At 38.9% G+C, this 21891-nt stretch overlaps 1 protein-coding gene across 5 annotated transcripts in view; it reads right to left on the reverse strand.

Moving 5' to 3' along the window:
* LOC115214993 (carbohydrate sulfotransferase 11-like) overlaps positions 1–21891 on the reverse strand; it is a 59771-nt gene that overhangs the window by 9279 nt on the left and 28601 nt on the right. For 4 of the 5 annotated variants that reach the window (XM_036505517.1, XM_029784104.2, XM_036505516.1 and 1 more), the window contains one exon: positions 14475–15541. In XM_036505517.1, the coding sequence (XP_036361410.1) occupies positions 14511–15533 (1023 nt within the window). In that variant the 5' untranslated portion in view covers positions 15534–15541 and the 3' untranslated portion in view covers positions 14475–14510. Of the gene's footprint in view, positions 1–14159; positions 14379–14474; positions 15542–21891 lie in introns of those variants that run through there. The other variant, XM_036505514.1, reaches the window with a different exon arrangement.

A 21891-nucleotide genomic window follows, 5' to 3' on the forward strand; every position in this document is an offset into this window, starting at 1 on the left:
TACAAAAACAATAAGTATTGGGGTCGATTCGCCCGACCCCAGAAATTCTTCAAAGCTATGCCCCAGCATGACTACCGTCTAATGACTCAAACAAGCAAAAGATACCAGATGAAAGAAGATATAAATGAAAATATGAGTTTTTTAGAGAACGTTTAATGGTAGAGAAATTATAAAATGAAGTCACTTTCGTTTTCTTTCCGAAACAATATGAAATCTATTGTTACTGTAACAAAGAATATTTGCATTGTATAAAAAGAAAAAATTACAGTCACGAGTTCATTATTTATATTTTTATATTTAATTATTCTATTTATATTTCCATTTGAAAATGAATGAGAGTCAATTTGAATGCTTTATTTTTCTTCTTTTTGCTTTCTTTATTTACCATTCTTATTGTATTGATTCTGAACTGAGATGAAAAATGCATGTCACGTGAACAGCCCTGTCTGATGTAAATGTAATTTTATGCTAAAAACACGGAAAAAGAATTAAGTGACGCCTATTATCCACACACACATCACACACACACACATGCACACACATACACACATACACACACGAACACACACACATACGTACGCACACAAGTACACACACACGTACGCACACAAGTACACACACACTCTCAGCCTCACACATACACGCACACACACACTCATGCACATGCACACACACACATACACACACACACACACACACATACACACACACACACACACGCACACACACACTCATGCACATGCACACGCACACACACATTCACTTTCTCTCAACCTCACACACACACATATACACGCGTGCACATACATGCACACAAACTTTCTCGACCTCATAAATACACGCGCGAGCGCGCACGCACACACTCACACACATACTTCCATACGCTCTTAATCTCACACACACACATACACATACACACACACACAAACACTTAAACATGTACACACACGCACATACACATGACGCCTCTCTCCACATACATACAATGCATTCGGGTGAATTCTCTTCTCTTCGAGAGAAAAAGATGCAATTTTGGTAATTTTATTTTTTAATGAATTCTTTTATTCTCTGAGTTGAAACATTTATGCTTCAGCCTCTACACAAAGACAAGATTGACTCATTTATTTAAAAAAAAATCTATTACATAAATCCGCTGGCGTATATTTCGATTTGTCAAATCGATGCGGCAGTTTTTGATGATCTTGCATATAAACAGAAACAACAAAAAAAAATTTATATTTGTATTGTAGTTGGACCTAAAATCGAAACCTCACAATCCTGATAGCTGAATGCAGTCTACACATAACTCAGGCAATGTGTCCAGGTTATTACTCAATCAGCAGACGGGCTGCGAGCTGGCAGACACGTTAGCACGCCGGGCGAAATGCTTAGCTGTATTTCGTCTGCCGCTACGTTCTGAGTTCAAATTCCGCCGAGGTCGACTTTGCCTTTCATCCTTTCGGGGTCGATAAATAAAGTACCAGTTTCGCACTGGGGTCGATGTAATCGACTTAATCCCTTTGTCTGTCCTTATTTGTCCCCTCTATGTTTCGGCCCTTGTGGGTAGTAAAGAAATATATTACTCAATCAGCAGAAATATCGTGCCATGCAGCAGAACATTCTACTAGTTTCTTGAGTTCTCCCACTTTTCGTAGTATAAAAGCGAAAGCCCGCCAGAATCATTGCAAAGATTGAGAAAACCACCAGAGAATACATGTCCTCACCTTTTACCAAAAGCAAACCAGAGAGAGAGAGAGAGAGAGTTTATATTCCTTCGAAGTATAAGCAACGAGCCTTAACAATGTCAAGTTCCCCTTTGCCGATCAACAAAGACTTCTTCAGTTACGATGAACAAATACCAGTGCCGGATTTAGGACAAATGGGGCCCCGGTAGTAAAGTTATGAAGCCCTTTACTTGGACAGTCAGGTATACACGCTCAGGAAATTAATCGTAAAAAGAAATTTTGGATAAGAAGATGGGTGAAACAGGGCTTTGTACATAAGCATACCTAAGCACAATGGTAAACCCGGCACTAACAAACACTATTCCTGCCTCTCAAGCATTACTGACCTTTTCTGTTTGTAATTTAAATATAGCTAAGTTCGATTCTAGCCTTCTCCTTCTGGCAACTTCTGGGAAAATTTTATCTATAAATGTGAACATTGTACATTGAAGAAATAGCAATAAAAATATAATTAAACAAGGATGAATGTATCGTTTTTAAAGCGTAAACAACATATCAAAATTATCTACATCCATTCTGCAGTTCCTAAAATATGAAATGTTTTAGAAAAGATAATTGTATTTATATTATCAAAAATTTTGCCGTTCACTTCAAAAAGTCAGAATTGTATGTAGTTTTAGACATCGATAAAGATTAAATGTCGAAGAGTTACAAACATCTCTATTTACCCGAAGACCGAACAGTTGATTGATATATTTGTATTGGATTATTGGACTAGGTTTATGTATCCCTTGAATTTTTTTGTTTCTTTGTGCAGAAGAGACCCTTCCTTAGTACACAGATTCATTTCCTCTGTACTTTGATTGAATTAAAAATGTAGTTTTGGAAATCAGTTTATGATCGGGTTTGACTTTTATCCTTTGACTTTTATCCTTTCGGGGTCGATAAATTAAGTACCAGTTGCGTACTGGATCGATCTAATCGACTGGCCCCCTCCCTCAAAATTTCGGGCCTGTGCCTAGAGTAGAAAAGAAATGTTAGCACGCAGCATTTCGTCCGTCTGAACATTCTGTGTTCAAATTCCGCCAAGGTTGACCTTGCCTTTCATTCTTTCGGAGTCGATAAAACAAATAGCAGTCGAACACCAGTATCGATATAATCGACTAACTCACCCCCCCCCGATCTTGTTGGACTTGGACCAAAATTTGAAACCGATATTAAGCTGATATTTGGAGCATAAATTAATATGAAATTTTGAGGAACGGTTTTAATTTAGATCATTGTAAAACAGAAGGTTTGTATAATCGAACCAAGGACAGTTTCGGGCAGAATCATACCAAAAAGGTTAACCATTTTGTTGAAATATACTTATTTCTTTATTACCTACAAGGAGCTAAACATAGAGGGGACAAACAAGGACAGACATATGTATTAAGTCGATTATATCGACCCCAGTGCGTAACTGGTACTTAATTTATCGAACCCGAAAGGATGAAAGGCAAAGTCGACATCGGCAAAATTTGAACTCAGAACGTAACAGCAGACGAAATACCGCTAAGCATTTCGCCCGGTGCGCAAACGTCTCTGCCAGCTCGCCGCCATATATCAGTTTAATAATCCTTACTGAAAGCAACAGGGCCTGATATTTTGAGGGAGAGGACGAGTCGATTACATCGACCCCAGTGTTCCACTGGTACTTACTTTATCGACCACGACTCCGAAAGGATGAAAAGCAAAGTCAACCCCGGCGGAATTTGAACTCAGAACGTAAGGACGGACGAAATGTCGGTAAGTATTTTATCCGGTGTGCTAATGAGTCTACCAGCTCGCTGCCTTATATCAATTTAACCCTTTTGAGTCCGTAACACCGGTTTACCGGTGGTTGGCTTATTTTTCTCAATACCGTAGCACCGGTGGAGTGCCAAGAATATGGTCAAATAAAGTTCTGGAGTTCAGGGCTCAAAGGGTTAATAATGACGAAGTTATTTTACTAATTTCTTCATTATTCTCAAAATTAATTGAAACAAAGGCACCAGGGAGTTTAAAGCAATTTATTTTTAAAGAATTTAATTAAAAAATTATACAATTTACTTTTAAAAAAATCCCATCTTGTTAGAAATAAATTGGAAAGTAACATATTGAGAGTTATGTCGGACTGTTGCCCGAATTTGGAATCTAAAGGCCAAATGTAGTTGAACTGAAATAATTTGTGACAATGGAAATGAGAAAATAAAGGAAACGCTAAACTGGGAGAGTAGCATACTGCTACTGCTGCAGCTGCTACTACTACTACGACTGCTGCTGCTGCTACTACTACGACTGCTGCTGCTACTGCTACTACTACTACTACTACTACTACGACTGCTACTACTACTACTACTACTGCTACTGCTGCTGCTGCTACTACTACGAGTACTGCTGCTGCCTATACTACTACTACTGCTGCTGCTGCCCCTCCCCCTCCCCTTCTCCTCCTATTCCTCCCCCTCCCCTCCCCCTCTTCCTCATCTTCCTCCTCCTCTTCTTCTTCTTCCTCCTCCTCTTCTTCTTCTTCTTCCTCCTCCTCCTCCTCCTCCTCCTACTACTACTACTACTACTACTACTACTACTACTACTACTACTACTACTACTACTACTACTACTACTGCTACTACATAAAAGTGTGAGTGCATGGGGTATAAAGGTTTTAATAGAAATTTACAGAACACGTGGCGTTGAATTGTTTCGGTGGGTCGCGGTAGGAGGCATTTGGAGATTTTTAGTTTCAGAATGAAATGCGAGAATTGAGAATTGAGAGAAATAACATATGCAGAGTTTCGTTTGAATAGCTCTGAAAGTTAAAAGTTAATGAGAAAATTCCTGCATATGGTCACACGAGAATTGCATACATACACACATACATATACATATATACATGCATACATACACATATATAAATACATACACGTATATATATATATATATATATATATATATGTATATATATGTATATATATATACATATGTATATATATATATATGTGTGTGTGTGCGTGTGTGTATGTGTGTGTGTGTGTATGAACAAGCATGCAGTTATGTGCATATGTATGTATGAATATATATGTGTATATACATCTATACAGTTAAATACCTTCACATACACACATACATACATTATATATAAATATACACTACATGTTTTTCTGAATTTTACCCTTGTACTTTCAATCTTTTCTAAGCATTTTTATTTACCATTGAAAAACAAGAAACAACTGAAACCGGTGCGGTATTAAATTTGTTACGAAATTTAAAAGCTACAACTCATTTTAAGACTTAGGTGCTTTTCAACCCCCGAAGTCAGCTCTCTAAGATACACTTCTTTTCAGACACACGCGCGCACGCACAAATGCACCCGCATGACCCCAACAGGTTTAATTCTAAATTATGACTCGTTATTAAATTCCATAGTCTTTACTATGGTAATTTTTTTTTTTATATTCCCTGAAACTTTACCGAAACTCTTTTTGCAGAAATCTCTCGGAACAAGGGGGATAAGTCCTTTCTAGTGCGCTGAAGTTTTCTCTCAACTAGTAGCAGTCAGTAGCCACCGATTTTATCACCAGTCAGTTACAGTTGCACCCGAAAGAACAACAGCCTGGTAGCAGTCAGTTGCCTCGACTGGTACAACGTCCTCCACATGATGTAAAATATACAATGAGATCGAGTTTCACTCTCGTCATTCAATGATAAGAAGCGTTAATTAGAAGCATGTCAGTAAGAACTGAACGTCAGAACGATTAGGAATGCTTTCCTCAATCCTATGAAACTTTAAGTAATGTGATTCTAGGTCGATCTGTTGATACATAGATATATAAACACACTCACGTATATACAGATATATACGCAACACGTGAATAAACAATAACAAAAAATTTCACTATTTCCTGTTTATATATGTGTGTGTGTATGTGTGTGTATTACGGAGATGTACTTGCATGGCATGTGACTTGATCTGAGATCGTGTGCTGGAACGAAAACAATTGCAGCGTGGAAGGTGTTTATAAGCCATTTAAGAAACACACAAAAACCGTTAGATTCACTTCAGCATATAAATTAAATTTATCAAAATATTTTCGTCGCTTTGAGACCGCCACCTGTTCAGTGACATGAATCTAACGGTTTTTGTGTTTCTTAATGGCTTATAAACACCTTCCACGCTGCAATTGTTATATATATATATATATATATATATATATATATATATATATATATATATATATATATATATATATATATATATATCATATTATATATATATATATATATATATCTTTACTTGTTTCAGCCATTTCACTGCGGCCATGCTGGAGAACCACCTTTAGTCGAGCAAATCGACCCCATGACTTATTCTTTGTAAGCCTAGTACTTATTCTATCGGTCCCTTTTGTCGAACCGCTAAGTTACGGGGACGTAAACACACCACCATCGGTTGTCAAGCGATGTTGGGTGGGTGGGGGGGACAAACACAGACACACAAACATATATACACACACATACATATATATATATACGAAGGGCTTCTTTCAGTTTCCGTTTACCAAATCCTCTCACAAGGCTTTGGTCGGCCCGAGGCTATAGTAGAAGACACTTGCCCAAGGTGCCACGCAGTAGAACTGAAACCCGGAACCATGTGGTTTGTAAGCAAGCTACTTACCACACAGCCACTCCTACGCTATCTATCTATCTATCTATCTATCTATCTATCTATCTATCTATCTATCTATCTATCTATCTATCTATCTATCTATCTCTCTCTCTCTCTCTCTCTCTCTCTATATATATATATATATATATATATATATTTCCCTCTTTCTCCCTCCCTCCTTCCCTCTTCCCCTTCCCTCTGCTCCCTCACTCCCCTTCTCTCTCCCCCTCTCCCTCTTTCCTCCTTCCTCCCCCCATCCTCCCCCTTCCTTCTTCCCATCCTCTCTCTCCCCCTCCTCCCCGCCCCATCTCTCCTCTTCCCCCTCTCCTCCCCCTCTCCCCCTCTTCTCCTCTCTCCACACTACACCACACGACTTACACATCACATCATATATGATGTGCCATACTAATACATACACCAACTAATACATACTAATACATACTAATACATACACCAACCCTATACATACACACGTCCAGACCTCTCATACGCACTTATACTCTCTCATACACACACACCACACACTTATTATATACTAATACGTACTAATACATACTAATACATACACCAACCCCATACATACGCACGTCCAGACCTATCATACGCACTAATACTCTCTCATACAACACACACCACCACACACACCCACACACACACACACACACACACACACACACCCTTATAACATACTAATACTACTAATACATACACCAACCCTATACATACACACGCCCAGACCTCTCCTACGCACTAATAGCTGGTCATTCAACCCTATTATCAACCCTATTATCTCCCCTTATTTCGCTCTCGCGTCTCATGTTTGATCTTTGACCTCTGGCCGAAATCAGATCGCCATGTTGATTCGTTAGCTACTGCACGCATTTTTTTTCTCTCCTTCTTTCTGTGTTTTTCTCTCTCTGTGTATCTTTCTGTTGAAGAGCGTAGGCTCGAAACGTTAAAGACTTGTTTTATTTATATTTCCTGAGCGCCATACTAATACAATTGTTTGTTTGTTTCCCACCTGCCTTCGTCTTTTGTCTATTTTCATAAAGCTTCCCGTTATATATATATATATATATATATTAAAGAACGATGAATTCAAGATGCATAAGATCTGGTGCCATATAAAATCTTATTTCTTTATTGCCCACAAGGGGCTAGACATAGAGGGGACAAACAAGGACAGACAAAAGGATTAAGTCGATTACATCGACCCCCAATACGTAACTGGTACTTAATTTATCGACCCCGAAAGGATGAAAGGCTATGCATCTGTATTCGAATATACAATTCTATTATATAACGTTGTGTGTATATGTTTGTATATAATGTGTGCATGAGTAGCGCATGTAATACGTATGTACAGAGGCATCGAAGTGAATGATACTGCGTGGAGATTATGAAACAGCTGTAATGATTATATAGAAATGATAAATCTTCGTTCGCTTCTCACGTCTGATTCTATGCTTATCTGTGGTCGCAAATGGCACACACACACAAACCCACACACAAACATACAAGCGTACATGTATATATTGTGTATGTGTATATATACATAATTATATGTATAACATATCTGTCTATACACACACACATATATATGTATGTACATATGCATAGACACGGAAGTTGTTATAAAAAAGTACAGAAAATTTGACAATGCACTTTAACAAGTAGCGGTTTTTTGCATTTATGTCATTTCACCCCATTCTTCCCCTAAACCGGGAAGTGATAAGAAAAGTTAACCACACGCCTCTTCCCCTTCTTCCGTTTTTACACTCACAGGCGCAGACACACATAGACACAGAAACGCGCGCACACACATGTATGTAGTCGAATATAAACTGTCATGGTTTTCAACACATTTCTACGATCTGGCCACTGTCACAAATTCTCTCTATCTCAGTTTTTTGTGATACGCCAGTGCAGGCAGACAGTAGCATTAAGAGATAAACGAATGTGAATGTAACTGATTCTGAATTTTATTCCTGGGTGTCTTGAATGACTCTTTCTTCTATGTTGTTTTTGTTTGTTGTTCTTTTCTTGCCAGCGGTGGAGAGGGAGAGATTCTACACCATGGCGTCAGATCAAATCGCTTAACGCAATGGTTCTCACGAGGACAGGAGGGAGGACAGCCCACCCCATTCACTCAAAGGCGGCTTGTGAGGAGTGGAAACGGGACGAACAAATCACTGTTTAATAAAATTAAGATTTTTTTAAAAGCATTTTGTCAAACTATGGCGAAGAATGAAGAATTATATGGATATAAAACATTGCTTTGACTTCTCATTAATAAAGATGGAACAATCGTGACAGCCGCGGTGAAGGTGATGGGCAAACATCTCTGTAATTCTCTTTTTTTTTTTGAAGGGCCTGGTATGTGTCAGTTTGAGAACTGACACAATACGATAGAATCTAATTCTTTTCTGCTATATGCACAAGGCCTGAAATATAGGGGAGGGGTCTAGACGATTACATCGACCCCGCCAAGGCACAACTGGTACTTATTTTATCGACCCCAAAAGGATGAAAGGCAAAGTTGACCTCGGTGGAATCTTAACTCAGAACGTAAAAACGAACGGACAACCGCTAGGCGTGCTTAACAATTCTACCAGCTCGATGCCTTTACACATGTAATATAATGGCTTCGGAAGGCGGCGAGCTGGCAGAAACGTTAGCACGTCGGGCGAAATGCTTTGTGGTATTTCGTCCGCCGCTGCGTTCTGAGTTCAAAATCCGCCGAGGTCGACTTTGCCTTTCATCCTTTCGGGGTCGATTAAATAAGTACCAGTTAGGTACTGGGGTCGATGTAATCGACTTAATCCCTTTATCTGTCCTTGCTTGTCCCCTCTATGTTTAGCTCCCTGTGGACAATAAAGAAATAGACAGAACGGTTTCGGAAGGCGGCGAGCTGGCAGAAACGTTAGCACGCCGGGCGAAATGCTTAGCGATATTTCGTCTGTCTTTATACTCTGAGTTCAAATTCCGCCGAGGTCGACTTTGCCTTTCATCCTTTCGGGGTCGATAAATTAAGTACTAGTTGCATACTGGAGTCGATCTAATCGACTGGTGCCCCCTCCCCAAAATTTTGGGCCTTGTGCCTTGAGTAAAAAAGAATATAATGGTTTCGGATGTTGGCACAAGGTCAGCAATATCGGAGGAAAGATAAGTCGATTACATCAACCTCAGTACTTAAGCGGCACTTATTTTATCACTCCCAAAAGGATGAAAGGCAAAATCGATCTCAACGGAATTTGAAATCAGAACGTAAGGACGAACATTTTGTCTGACATGCTAACGATTCTACCAGGTCGCTGCCTTTACATATGATAAAATACAACATAGTAGAGGACACTTGTAAAGTAGGATCTTTCAGAGGCCCCTTTGATGGAATACATTTAGTTTTCGACCCGTTCAAGCTTCTCTGGCATAGACTGCAGTAGGTCGGTCGATGAAGTTACTCAGACAAAATTTCAACGCTGATGTTTGAGGCCGCCCAGATGAAAAACAATAACTGTATCGAGTGTTGTAGTCGTGGTCTTCTTCTTCCAATCAGGACTCACGCCATTAGCCACAAAGAATAATCCCTAATTCGAGCCTACTCTAAGCTACTAAGAATGCGTGTGGAAACTGGAAGATCCACCCACCACACGCGATAGACTGGTGGTCGCACGGGCGCGAAAGCTACGCTGTTATCCTCATTCTGTAAACGGTGGATTTTAACGGATGGAGAGCTGAACCATCCTGGGATACAGAGGATTCGCAGTCTAGACTAGAGTCTGAAAGTTTACCACACCATAGTGGGTTACACCATGGTTCCTCTGCTTTGTGGCAGAAGTATGAAGAAAGAGTGAGAGAAAGTTGTGGTGAAAAAGTAAAGCAGGGTTCACCACCCCTCCCCGCCGGAGCCTCGTGAAGCTTAGGTATTTTTGCTCAATAAACACTCACAATGCCTGGTCTGGGAATCGAAACCGCGCTCTTGTGACCGCGAGTCCGCTGCCCTAACCACTGAGCCGTTGCGCCTCCACTGTGTAGTCGTGGTAGCTGCTTGTTGGCTGCGTCAGGTGTCACCAGATGTCGTGAGTTGTAGTTTGGTGTTGTTAAATGAAAATGTATTTCTAGGGCTGCGTGTTGAAGTAATTGACAATGCTTGTTAACATTTGACGAAAGATTTATTTAGAGTACACAGTGTTTCTTGTAGTGGTCCTTTGAGGAAAACTGACACCGACAATTACACACCAAGAAAGACATGCTACTGGGATCTACGACTAATTAACTGATATAGAACTCTGTGGCTGGTCAATCCCAACTAGAAAATAATCAGGCTATATTCGTGGTGATAAGTTCCGTGTCTTCTCTCTGGTGGTGGAAGAGAATGGAGCCATCGAACGGCTGTCCTAACATCCTACGAGCAGCTGCTACAGTGGAGGCGCAATGGCCCAGTGGTTAGGGCAGCGGACTCGTGGTCGGAGGATCGGGGTTTCGATTCCCAGACTGGGCGTTGTATGTGTTTATTGAGCGAAAACACCTAAAAGCTCCACGAGGCTCCGGCAAGGGGTGGTGGCGACCCCTGTTGTACTCTTTCGCCCCAACTTTCCCTCACTCTTTCTTCCTGTTTCTTGTCCCCGACTTCCTACACAACCGCTGAGCCTGGATGCGCATTCATCCATCCGTCGATGCTCTCGGTGTCGGGGGTTGACCTGCTTTCTCTTCTGCGGGGTCTTACGAATAGCAAAGGACCACATTTCGGACTTCTCCCACTGGGACGAAGACCGCTTCGCTCAACAAACAAACAAACAAACAAACAAACAAGCAGCTGCCACACATTCTGTGATTACCGACAAAATCCACCATTATATAAGGCTTGATGAGAGAGTTCTTGAAAGTCGAATTATGAGATGGCTTGATGCTGATGAGTCGGTTAATTAGCTGGTTACGTGAAACGACAGCGATCTCATTGTGGTGTCTGCTCGACTAACGAGTGATTTGGTATCGCATCCGCTACAGCTGGAACACAGCTGTCACTACTCCGATCCTGCAGTCTATATCCAGTTCCACAACGTCACTACTACTTACAACACTGCCTAGATAGGTGAATTGGTTCACTTCTATATTTTACTGGTTGACTTTCGAAGCTGATTCTTGGTCCACATTACTGCCTACCTTCACCACTTTCGTCCTCGATGTACTTACTTACTTGTACTTGTACTTGTGGCGACATTCACCCTGGACGGGTTGAGTCGGCTTCTTCTACCACCCTCGAGGCATCTCGAACCATGGCAGCCCACGCACGACGGTCCTGCGCAAGTTCACTGGAGATAGCGAGCCAGTCACAGTTCCATCGGCGTAGGCCGAGCACCTGCGGACCCGTGAGCACGGAGAGGTCCTCCTTGATCGTCGTAGCCCAGGTCTTCAGCTGCCCGCCCGCGCGTTTCCGCCAGTTGGGAAGTGGAGTTGGGAGAAGGACATCACGGCTCAGTTCACCCACCGGACGCCTACATGTCCTCGATGTGCTGTTCCTTAACCCGACCTTCTCATTTTGCTGCTGTGACTTTGTCAGTTTATTCAGATCTCCTCTGTTTTCTGCTGCCATTGCGATGTCATCTGCAAAATCGAGATCTTTAAGTCTTTCCTGCCCTCTCGCTGGGATTCAGTGGTTGGCCTCACCAGCTGTCTTTCTCGCGGCAAAGGCGGCAGTTAGTAGGAACAGTATTTGTATATAAAGAGTTCCTTTGTAACTATCAATTATTTACTATCGACACGCCAATCACTAAAAGTATAGAAAGAACGAACCAATGTGGACCTGTTAGAAGTAACAGCCTAATCGCCCTCATATCTTAGTAGAAAGAACACACCTTTATTTTGATGTACGGGATCTCCAGAAAGAAAAAAAGAAAGAAAAGAAAAGAAGAGATGGGCATTGTCGAAACGCCTTTGATGGGGGTTTGTTCTATCAGTACTGACATGATACTAAACAACAGCAACAACAACAATAACTACAACAGCAGCAGCAGCAGCGGGAACAGCAGCAACAACAACTGTAGGCATGGTAACTTGTTTCGCGCTTTAAAATTCTCCATCGATTTTGCGGCTGGAATTTATTTATGGAACGGTTACCAACGGCCAGTCAGTTCTTAAATCTGACTTGCAGTCGTCAATGATAAAAACTATAAGATGAATTTTTCATAATGACAGACAAGAAATTATTTCGTAGTGAAATCAGACATTGTTGGAAATACGGATTTGCTTTCGTTTTCTCTTCCATTTTAATTCTAATCTCTCAAATAACCCAAATCGCTCTTCAATATTTTTTTCCATCTATTTTAAGTTTTTAAGTCTATTACTCATCTTTCGTAAATGTTGTAGAAAGAGTTAATCCGCCTGTCGTCTGAAATAATATTGGTAATATTTGTTCTGGACAAAACGGGTGCAGATGTGGCTGTATGGTAAGAAAGTTCCTTCCTAACCACATGTTTCCAGGTGCGGTCCCCCTGTGTGGTACCTTGGGCAAGTGTCTTTTACTATAGCATCGGGCCAGCCAATGCCTTGTGAGTGGATTTGTTAAAGACTAACCGAAAGAAACCATCGTATACATACATATATATATATGTATATATATATATATATATATATATATATATAATATATATATATATATATATATATATATATATAGCAATTAAGGACAACTACTTAATAAGGAAAAACTTAACAAGAAATTGTCAGGTAGATAGCGTGAAAACCTCATAAGAGAAAAAATTTCGAAAATAATTATTTCTTATTGAACATATTAATTTATATATAGAGGGCATTATACATACATGATGAATACGTAAGTATGAAATCACTGTGATACAGGTCTATATTTTTTAAATGTCTTACTTTGAAAAATTGCATTCGGTGGGATTAGTAATATTTTTGGTAGAAATGACTAATTGTCCCTCTTAGCGTGTGGCATGTATGTATAATGCCCTCTATATATAATATATATATATATATACGATGTATATATATATTCAAAATGTGACCGCGTGTGTACCGTTGGCGATTTTTTTCCCTCCGTCTTCCTTTCTTTGGATTTTTCCTTTTCCTATGTTTCTGACGAAGAGCTCCGCTCGAAACGTTAAACCCTCTTTCTTTCCTTCTTTCCTGAGCGTATAATAATACTATACTTGTTCCACGTCCTCGCGTTGTTGTGTTTTCTTGTTTGGATTAACTATATATATATATATATATATATATATATATATATATATATATATATATATATATATATATATACACACACACACATATATATATGCGTGTGTGTTTGTTTGCCCCCACCACCGCTTGACAACCGCTATAGGTGTCTTTCTGTCCCCGTAACTTAGCGGTTCGGCGAAAGAGACCGATACAATAGGCACCAGGCTTTAACAAATAAATAACGTTTGACTAAAATCCTTCAAGGTGCTGCCCTGAAACAGGATAAAAGATAATCTTCTTTTCTTTAAAGAGTAACTGATAGCCTTCTTTATTCGTTTCAAAGCGTTAACCCTAACCCTATCTCATAAAAATGATATCTGCATTATCTCCCCTCAACCCCAGATGTCGCTGGTTCGATTACACATCAACGTTAAGTCTGTCCCCTTCTGTTTTCCTTTAATTCGATCAGCAGAGGAGCTTCTACGTGGTTATTTAACCTGTAAGAGATAATAACCAAATCTCACTCAAATCACTTCCCTGCTGTCTTAAAAAAAAACATATTAAACAACAGTGTTGTAGATATATATGAAAACAAAATGTCTTAACGCCAGTCATTTAACAGAATGTACTAGAGGTCTTTTACGCGTCACCGGCACGGGTGCCTTTTCAGTGGCTCCATGATGCAGAGGTTATCACATGACATGTGTTTCTGAAAAAAATGACGATCTTGTCTTCAATCAGTGGCTCAGAAATGGTTTGATACATTCACGAAAGTTACTCAATGGGAAGGAAGGGTGACCATTCAAAGCAACAGTGGAGACTGCCTGAAACAGAAACCATGTTACCATTTACAATACGGCGCTTATATTCTCTTAAACTTATGTTGAAAATATGTATTTAGAAATTATAAAGAAACATACCTTCTGTTCTGTCATAATTTCAGCAAATATCAGCTTCTAATATTCCATTTGTAATGATTTATAACCAAATAATTTGCAGTCCGTTTCTAAATATTGTTGAGTGAGTTGAAAATCCCTTGGAGACAATTGTGAATACGCTGCGAGCATGGCAGTTCGATAGCTAGCCCTTCTGTCTTTCCGATAAGACATTTGGTAGTAAGAGAAAAACATTTTGAATATCTGTGACTTTGGCAGATGAGGAAGTAATACGTCTTCTAAAGGGAAAGAGTAGTTCATTTTTATAAAACCCCTAATTTGATCTCTCTTCCACAGTCGTCTCAGTACCTCTGTAGACGATAGACAGTTTTTAACTAGGGGACTGTTTCTTTCAAATAAATATTCTATGTGTTTGGCTTCGTCGAGTAATCTTGTTTCTTTTAAATAATCACTTGGTGATATAAAGTTTATTCCTATAGAATGTAAAAATTTTGGTAGTTCCACAGAAATGTCTTCAAGTCTTATGACCTTATAATCAAAAAGACACGGCTGACAGAGCATGTGTATTGGTATGAAATGAGGGTCAGTTAGATTTCCGGTTTGTAAAGAATAAATGAAATATTTTATAAATTCCGGAAACGTTACATCGTCTCCACATGATAAACTTTGCGATGATGGATTGCTTCGAAACATTTTAATGATTTTTTTACCAAGTTTATAATATAAACCGTTTGGTCTCACGAACTTGTCCAGGTAAGCCGAATATAACCTCTCATATGGATTTCTAACAACCAAAAGTTTATGGAAGTTAGCGAAACAACCATTGATGGAAGCTGAATTTATGTCTAAGATATTCACATTTTCTAATCTTATTTTATGAGCCAATTTCGTTTTAATTTCAACAATAGAACTTTTATTCATTTTGCCGCTGAGAATTAGTAAAAGCCGTTTCATGAAAGTGGAACCAATCTTTGGCACGGAGCAGTAGAGTAAGTGGTTCTTCTTGTCGATAAACATTCTTCCGCTAAATTTGTCTTTCTGCTCTGAACTGACGTTGATTTCTGTTCTTTTACACACTAACATATTGGTATCTGAAAATAACAGGACGGTAAAGATTAATAATAATAATAATAATAATAATAATAATAATAATAATAATAATAATAATAATAATAATAATAATAATAACAACTGAAGAGGTCACCCAGGCACTGCAAAAACTAAGCAACTGGAAGGCACCTGGGCATGACAAGATCCCCAACTTCTGGTTGAAATATCTAACAGGAATGCACAAAAAGCTGGCTGAAAATTTTAACAGCATACTAGCAGAGCCAGAGACAATGCCTGAATGGCTCACAAAGGGAAAACCATCTTAATTCCCAAATCAAATGAAACAACGAACCAGAAAACTACAGACCAATAACCTGCCTCCCTACTATGTTCAAGGCATTACTGCAGTGATATCGCAAAGGCTGAACAAGCACCTGTACGAAAACAAACTGTTCCCAGAAGAGCAGAAAGGATGTCGCAAGGGCTCATATGGCTGTAAAGATCAACTAATGATTAATAAAGCCGTAACTGAAGACAGCCACAAAAGAAGAAAGGCCTCAGTATGGCCTGGATTGACTACAAAAAGGCGTTTGATAGCATCCCCACACATGGATCCTCGAAACACTAGCCATTAACAAAGTAGCACCAACAATCATAAAATTCATAGAGCACTCTATGAATAAATGGCAAACAGTCCTACACCTCCAAACAAAAGAGGGACTCATGAAAACCAAAGACATCCCCATTAGAAGAGGAATATTCCAGGGAGACACGCTCTCTCCACTCCTTTTCTGCTTGGCACTGTCACCTCTATCTGATATGCTAAATAGAACTGGATGCAGATATAATGTTACGGCAAAACGAACAGCCACCTTTTATATATGGATGACCTAAAACTATACGCTGCAAATGACAAACAGCTGGAAACACTATTAAAGACAGTTCATGGATTTACCAAAGAAATAGATATGAAATTTGGATTAGAAAAAATCGCCAAAGTACCATGAAAAGAGGAAAACTAGTTAAGAGTAACAACATCACACTAGATAAAACCAATGAAATAAAAGAATTAGACCAAAGCCAAACTTACAAATACTTAGGAATCCATGAACTAGATAAGACACAACACACACAATGAAAGAGAAAATAAAAAAAGAATATTATAGACGAGTTAGATCAATACTAAAAACAGAGCTCAATGCTAAAAACAAGATAATAGGTATCAACACTTTAGCTGTCCCAGTTATAAGTTACAGCTACAATATCCTTAACTGGACACGAAATGAACTGTCCAAAATAGATAGGAAAACAAGAAAAATACTGACAGGATCTAGGATGCATCACCCAAAATCTGACATAGAAAGACTATATATACAACGTATAGAAGGTGGTAGAGGCCTTATACAGCTGGAAAACTACTATAAAATAACCACCATAGGACTGCAAAAATACCTACTTCAGAAGGAAGGAAAACTGATCCAGATAGCAGCAAAACACGAGCAAAACAAAAAATTGTTCTCAGTATTTAAGGAAGCTGACAAATACAAACAAGAAATCATACCACCTAATAAACACAAAGAAGAAGAAGAAGATGATGAAGAAACAACAAAAGCTATAAAACAAATGAAATCCAAACTAAAAATAGAACAGCAACGAGCCATGATAAAACGATGGCAGAAAAGCCCCTTCATGGCAAATACTGCACTAAACTAAACGCAAAAGAAATAGACAAAGAAAATCCCAGCAATGGTTGAGAAGCTCAGGACTCAAAGCAGAAACAGAGGGATTTTTAATTGCAGCACAAGACCAAAGCCTCCCCACCAGAAATTACCAAAAACATGTAATGAAAAGAAATATTACAAGTAACTGCAGAATATGTGGAGATGGACAAGAAACAATAAATCATATTATCTCTAGCTGCCCAGTCCTGGCTAAGAAGGAATATATTCACAGACCAGATATAGTTGTCAGAGATCATGAAGAAAAAAAATGCTTACTAATTGATGTATCAATACCGGCAGATGACAACGTGTCTCTAAAAGAAATGGAGAAACTCTCAAAATACAAAGACCTGGAAATAGAGGTAACTAGAATGTTGAACCTGGAAACAGAAACAATTCCTATCATAGTAGGTGCATTAGGCATGATAAAAAAATATTCAGACAAATACATAACAAAAACACCAGGACTTACAAACACATATAACATACAGAAAATTGCACTACTAGGCACTGCACACATCCTACGCAGAACACTTTCCATACAATAACCATCAGAGCATCACAACAAATCACAGCACATACCCAAGGCACACAGAGCTGCGCTCGGTAGTGAAGTGAAAGCACGCTATAAAAATAAAACTACTGAATAATAATAATAATAATAATAAATGCCCTGATGCAGTACCAGGCAGTGGCTCTCATGGCTTCTGATCTTAACTGATTGGAAGTGTTATCATGTATATTGTTTTGTCTTGGTATAAAAGATGGGCTACAGCAAATATTCTGCTCAATACCACAGATTTGCTTGTCAGTTGTTTGACTTTAACCAGTTGAGCATGTCCCTTAGTGGCTGACGATATGTGCATCTCTGATCACGAGCAGAAGTAGTGGGGGAGCATCATAGCCATGTGTTGAGAGGGATTCTTTGGGGTTTGAATAATTCACCTCTGGAAACATGGGTGTTTCGTTCAACATCCTTAAACAACCCTTATTCAGGGACCATTCGAGTGGGATGGGTTACTCGACCTGAAGAAAATTCTAACTGGGCCCCACCTGCAAGGTCATGTGCTGTTTATTTTGATATGAGATCACCATGTCGCGCACATATGGTTGTGATGCATGTGCCTAGTGTACCCTTATCAGACGGGTAGTCATGATGGGTATACTGGGCTTCGTATATTTTACCCCAGTGTCACTTTGATGGCATGCACTGCTCTCTCACTCAATAATAATAATAATAATAATAATAATAATAATAATAATAATAACGCAAAATACTTTCTACCTACGCAAAATACTTTCTATGTAATCTCAAGGTTTAAAACAAACATAATTTTCGGTTTTTTTTAGACATTCACTAGTACAACACCAAAAAAAAAACATATATATATGGCACACTAGGCATAACAACAATATAAACTTCCAGCCTGTTGTCTCTTGAGGTCTTTGGGTGAGACTTGGAGCCAACTTGTACAAATATAAAGCAAAAGTCAAAAAGAATAATAATAATAATATAATAATATAATAATAATAATAATAATAATAATAATAATAATAATAATAATAATAATAATAATAATAATAATAATAATAAAGACAGTTCATGGATTTACCAAAGAAATAGATATGAAATTTGGATTAGAAAAATGCGCCAAAGTAACCATGAAAAGAGGAAAACTAGTTAAAAGTAACAACATCACACTAGATAAAACCAATGAAATAAAAGAATTAGACCAAAGCCAAACTTACAAATACTTAGGAATCCATGAACTAGATAAGACACAACACATACAAATGAAAAGAGAAAATAAAAAAAGAATATTATAGACGAGTTAGATCAATACTAAAAACAGAGCTCAATGCTAAAAACAAGATAATAGGTATCAACACTTTAGCTGTCCCAGTTATAAGTTACAGCTACAATATCCTTAACTGGACACGAAATGAACTGTCCAAAATAGATAGGAAAACAAGAAAAAATACTGACAGGATCTAGGATGCATCACCCAAAATCTGACATAGAAAGACTATATATACAACGTATAGAAGGTGGTAGAGGCCTTATACAGCTGGAAAACTACTATAAAATAACCACCATAGGACTGCAAAAATACCTACTTCAGAAGGAAGGAAAACTGATCCAGATAGCAGCAAAACACGAGCAAAACAAAAAACTGTTCTCAGTATTTAAGGAAGCTGACAAATACAAACAAGAAATCATACCACCTAATAAACACGAAGAAGAAGAAGAAGAAGATGATGAAGAAAAACAAAAGCTATAAAACAAATGAAATCCAAACTAAAAATAGAACAGCAACGAACCATGATAAAACGATGGCAAGAAAAGCCCCTTCATGGTAAATACTGCACTAAACTAAACGCAAAAGAAATAGACAAAGAAAGATCAGCAATGGTTGAGAAGCTCAGGACTCAAAGCAGAAACAGAGGGATTTTTAATTGCAGCACAAGACCAAAGCCTCCCCACCAGAAATTACCAAAAACATGTAATGAAAAGAAATATTACAAGTAACTGCAGAATATGTGGAGATGGACAAGAAACAATAAATCATATTATCTCTAGCTGCCCAGTCCTGGCTAAGAAGGAATATATTCACAGACAAGACAGAGTCGGAACCTACATACACTGGAAGCTATGCCAACATTATGGAATAACAACAGAAAAGAGATGGTATAGGCACACACCAGAAAAGGTTACAGAAAACGAGAAAGCAACCATACTCTGGGATATGCCGATACACACAGATAGAGAAATTAAGGCCAACAGACCAGATATAGTTGTCAGAGATCATGAAGAAAAAAAATGCTTTCTAATTGATGTATCAATACCGGCAGATGACAACGTGTCTCTAAAAGAAATGGAGAAACTCTCAAAATACAAAGACCTGGAAATAGAGGTAACTAGAATGTTGAACCTGAAAACAGAAACAATTCCTATCATAGTAGGTGCATTAGGCATGATAAAAAAATATTCAGACAAATACATAACAAAAACACCAGGACTTACAAACACATATATCATACAGAAAATTGCACTACTAGGCACTGCACACATCCTACGCAGAGCACTTTCCATACAATAACCATCAGAGCATCACAACAAATCACAGCACATACCCAAGGCACACAGAGCTGCGCTCGGTAGTGAAGTGAAAGCACGCTATAAAAATAAAACTACTGAATAATAATAATAATAATAATAATAATAATAATAATAATAATAACAATAATAATAACAATAATGATGATGATGATGATGATGATGATGATGATGATGATGATGATGATGATGATGATGATGATGATGATTTCAAATCTTGGCGCAAGGCCAGCAATTTCGAAGGATGGAGTAAGTCGATTACATCTTCCCCGGTGCTCAGCTGGTACTTCTTTTATCGACCCCGAAAGAAATGTAAAGCAAAGTTGATCCGGGAGAAATTTGAACTCGGACCGTAAGGACGGACGAAATGTCACTAAGCATTTTGCCCGGCGTGCCAACGATTCTAATAATAACAAGAGCACTCAGAGAGCGCAAACCTCCGCCAAGGCAACACCAATGTCTTCTCAACGATTAGCCAGAAATGATTGTTAAAATGAGAGTATCTGAATTAACCTCAACTGCTCTCACAAACAAGAATATTAAAAATGAACCTGACTGCTCTCAAAAATTAAGTTAAAAAAAAACGGAAAAATAATTCAGAATCCCTGTCCGGTACCAGATCGATCCCAAAATCTAATCGGTTTTGTGCCAGTCATGAGGCCATTCATCCCTGAAAGTTTCACCCGAATCCATCCAGCGATTCTTGAGAGATCTTGTCCACAGACAAACAAACAAGCAAACACGACTGAAAACAATATTTCTGCCTTCGCTAAGGCGGAGGTAATAATAACTTCAACGACCATCATGTCCATTTTCTACAACTCTGACCTGGCATCTGAAAGTGGATCTCGTGGAACGGTTAAAGTTCCCCGGTGGCATCGCACCAGAAACACTCCTCCTAGACATAGTGATCTTCTCAAAATCCACCAAGTAGGTGATCACTCATGTGGAAACGACTATGCCCTGGAAGAACACATTGAGCAAGCTCATGAGAGGAAGCTTGCCAGATATTAGGAGCCGGTGCAGCAGTGCGGAAATCGGGGCTGGCTGGCTGGCTGGCCTAATGTGAGGCAGTAGAAGTGGGTTGTTGAAGTTTTGTAGGGCGATCATTCTGGAAAGCTCTGACCCGGCTTGGAGTTACTAGCACAGTAAAGAGGAGAGCTATAAGTTCCATTATTGAAGCTGCAGAGAAGGACGCTAGGTGGGGGGCTTTGAATAAAAATGGTAAAAGGGTAAAAGGGTAAATGACCATGGGACTGCACCTAGACAGTTCCTCAGACAAAGTAGTTTTCTATGGAAGACCGGGTGTCACCCATGCATACCAGCCTCCTTTCTCCATGCCACCAATGTTATCCACGAGAAAGAGAATAGCCAATACAGCTTGGCATCAGTGACGTCGCACCTCATTTCTACAGCTGAGTGAACAGGAGCAACGTATATGCCTTTTATGACAAAGCAATAAATTTTTTCCATAATGGCCTTACCATTTTATGGTTATTTTGTAGTCCGTGATCCTGAGTTGATGAACTTGAGCGCGATTTCAAAACTCAAC

The sequence above is a fragment of the Octopus sinensis genome, linkage group LG8 (assembly GCF_006345805.1).
Source record: "Octopus sinensis linkage group LG8, ASM634580v1, whole genome shotgun sequence".
Taxonomy (NCBI): Eukaryota; Metazoa; Mollusca; class Cephalopoda; order Octopoda; family Octopodidae; genus Octopus; species Octopus sinensis.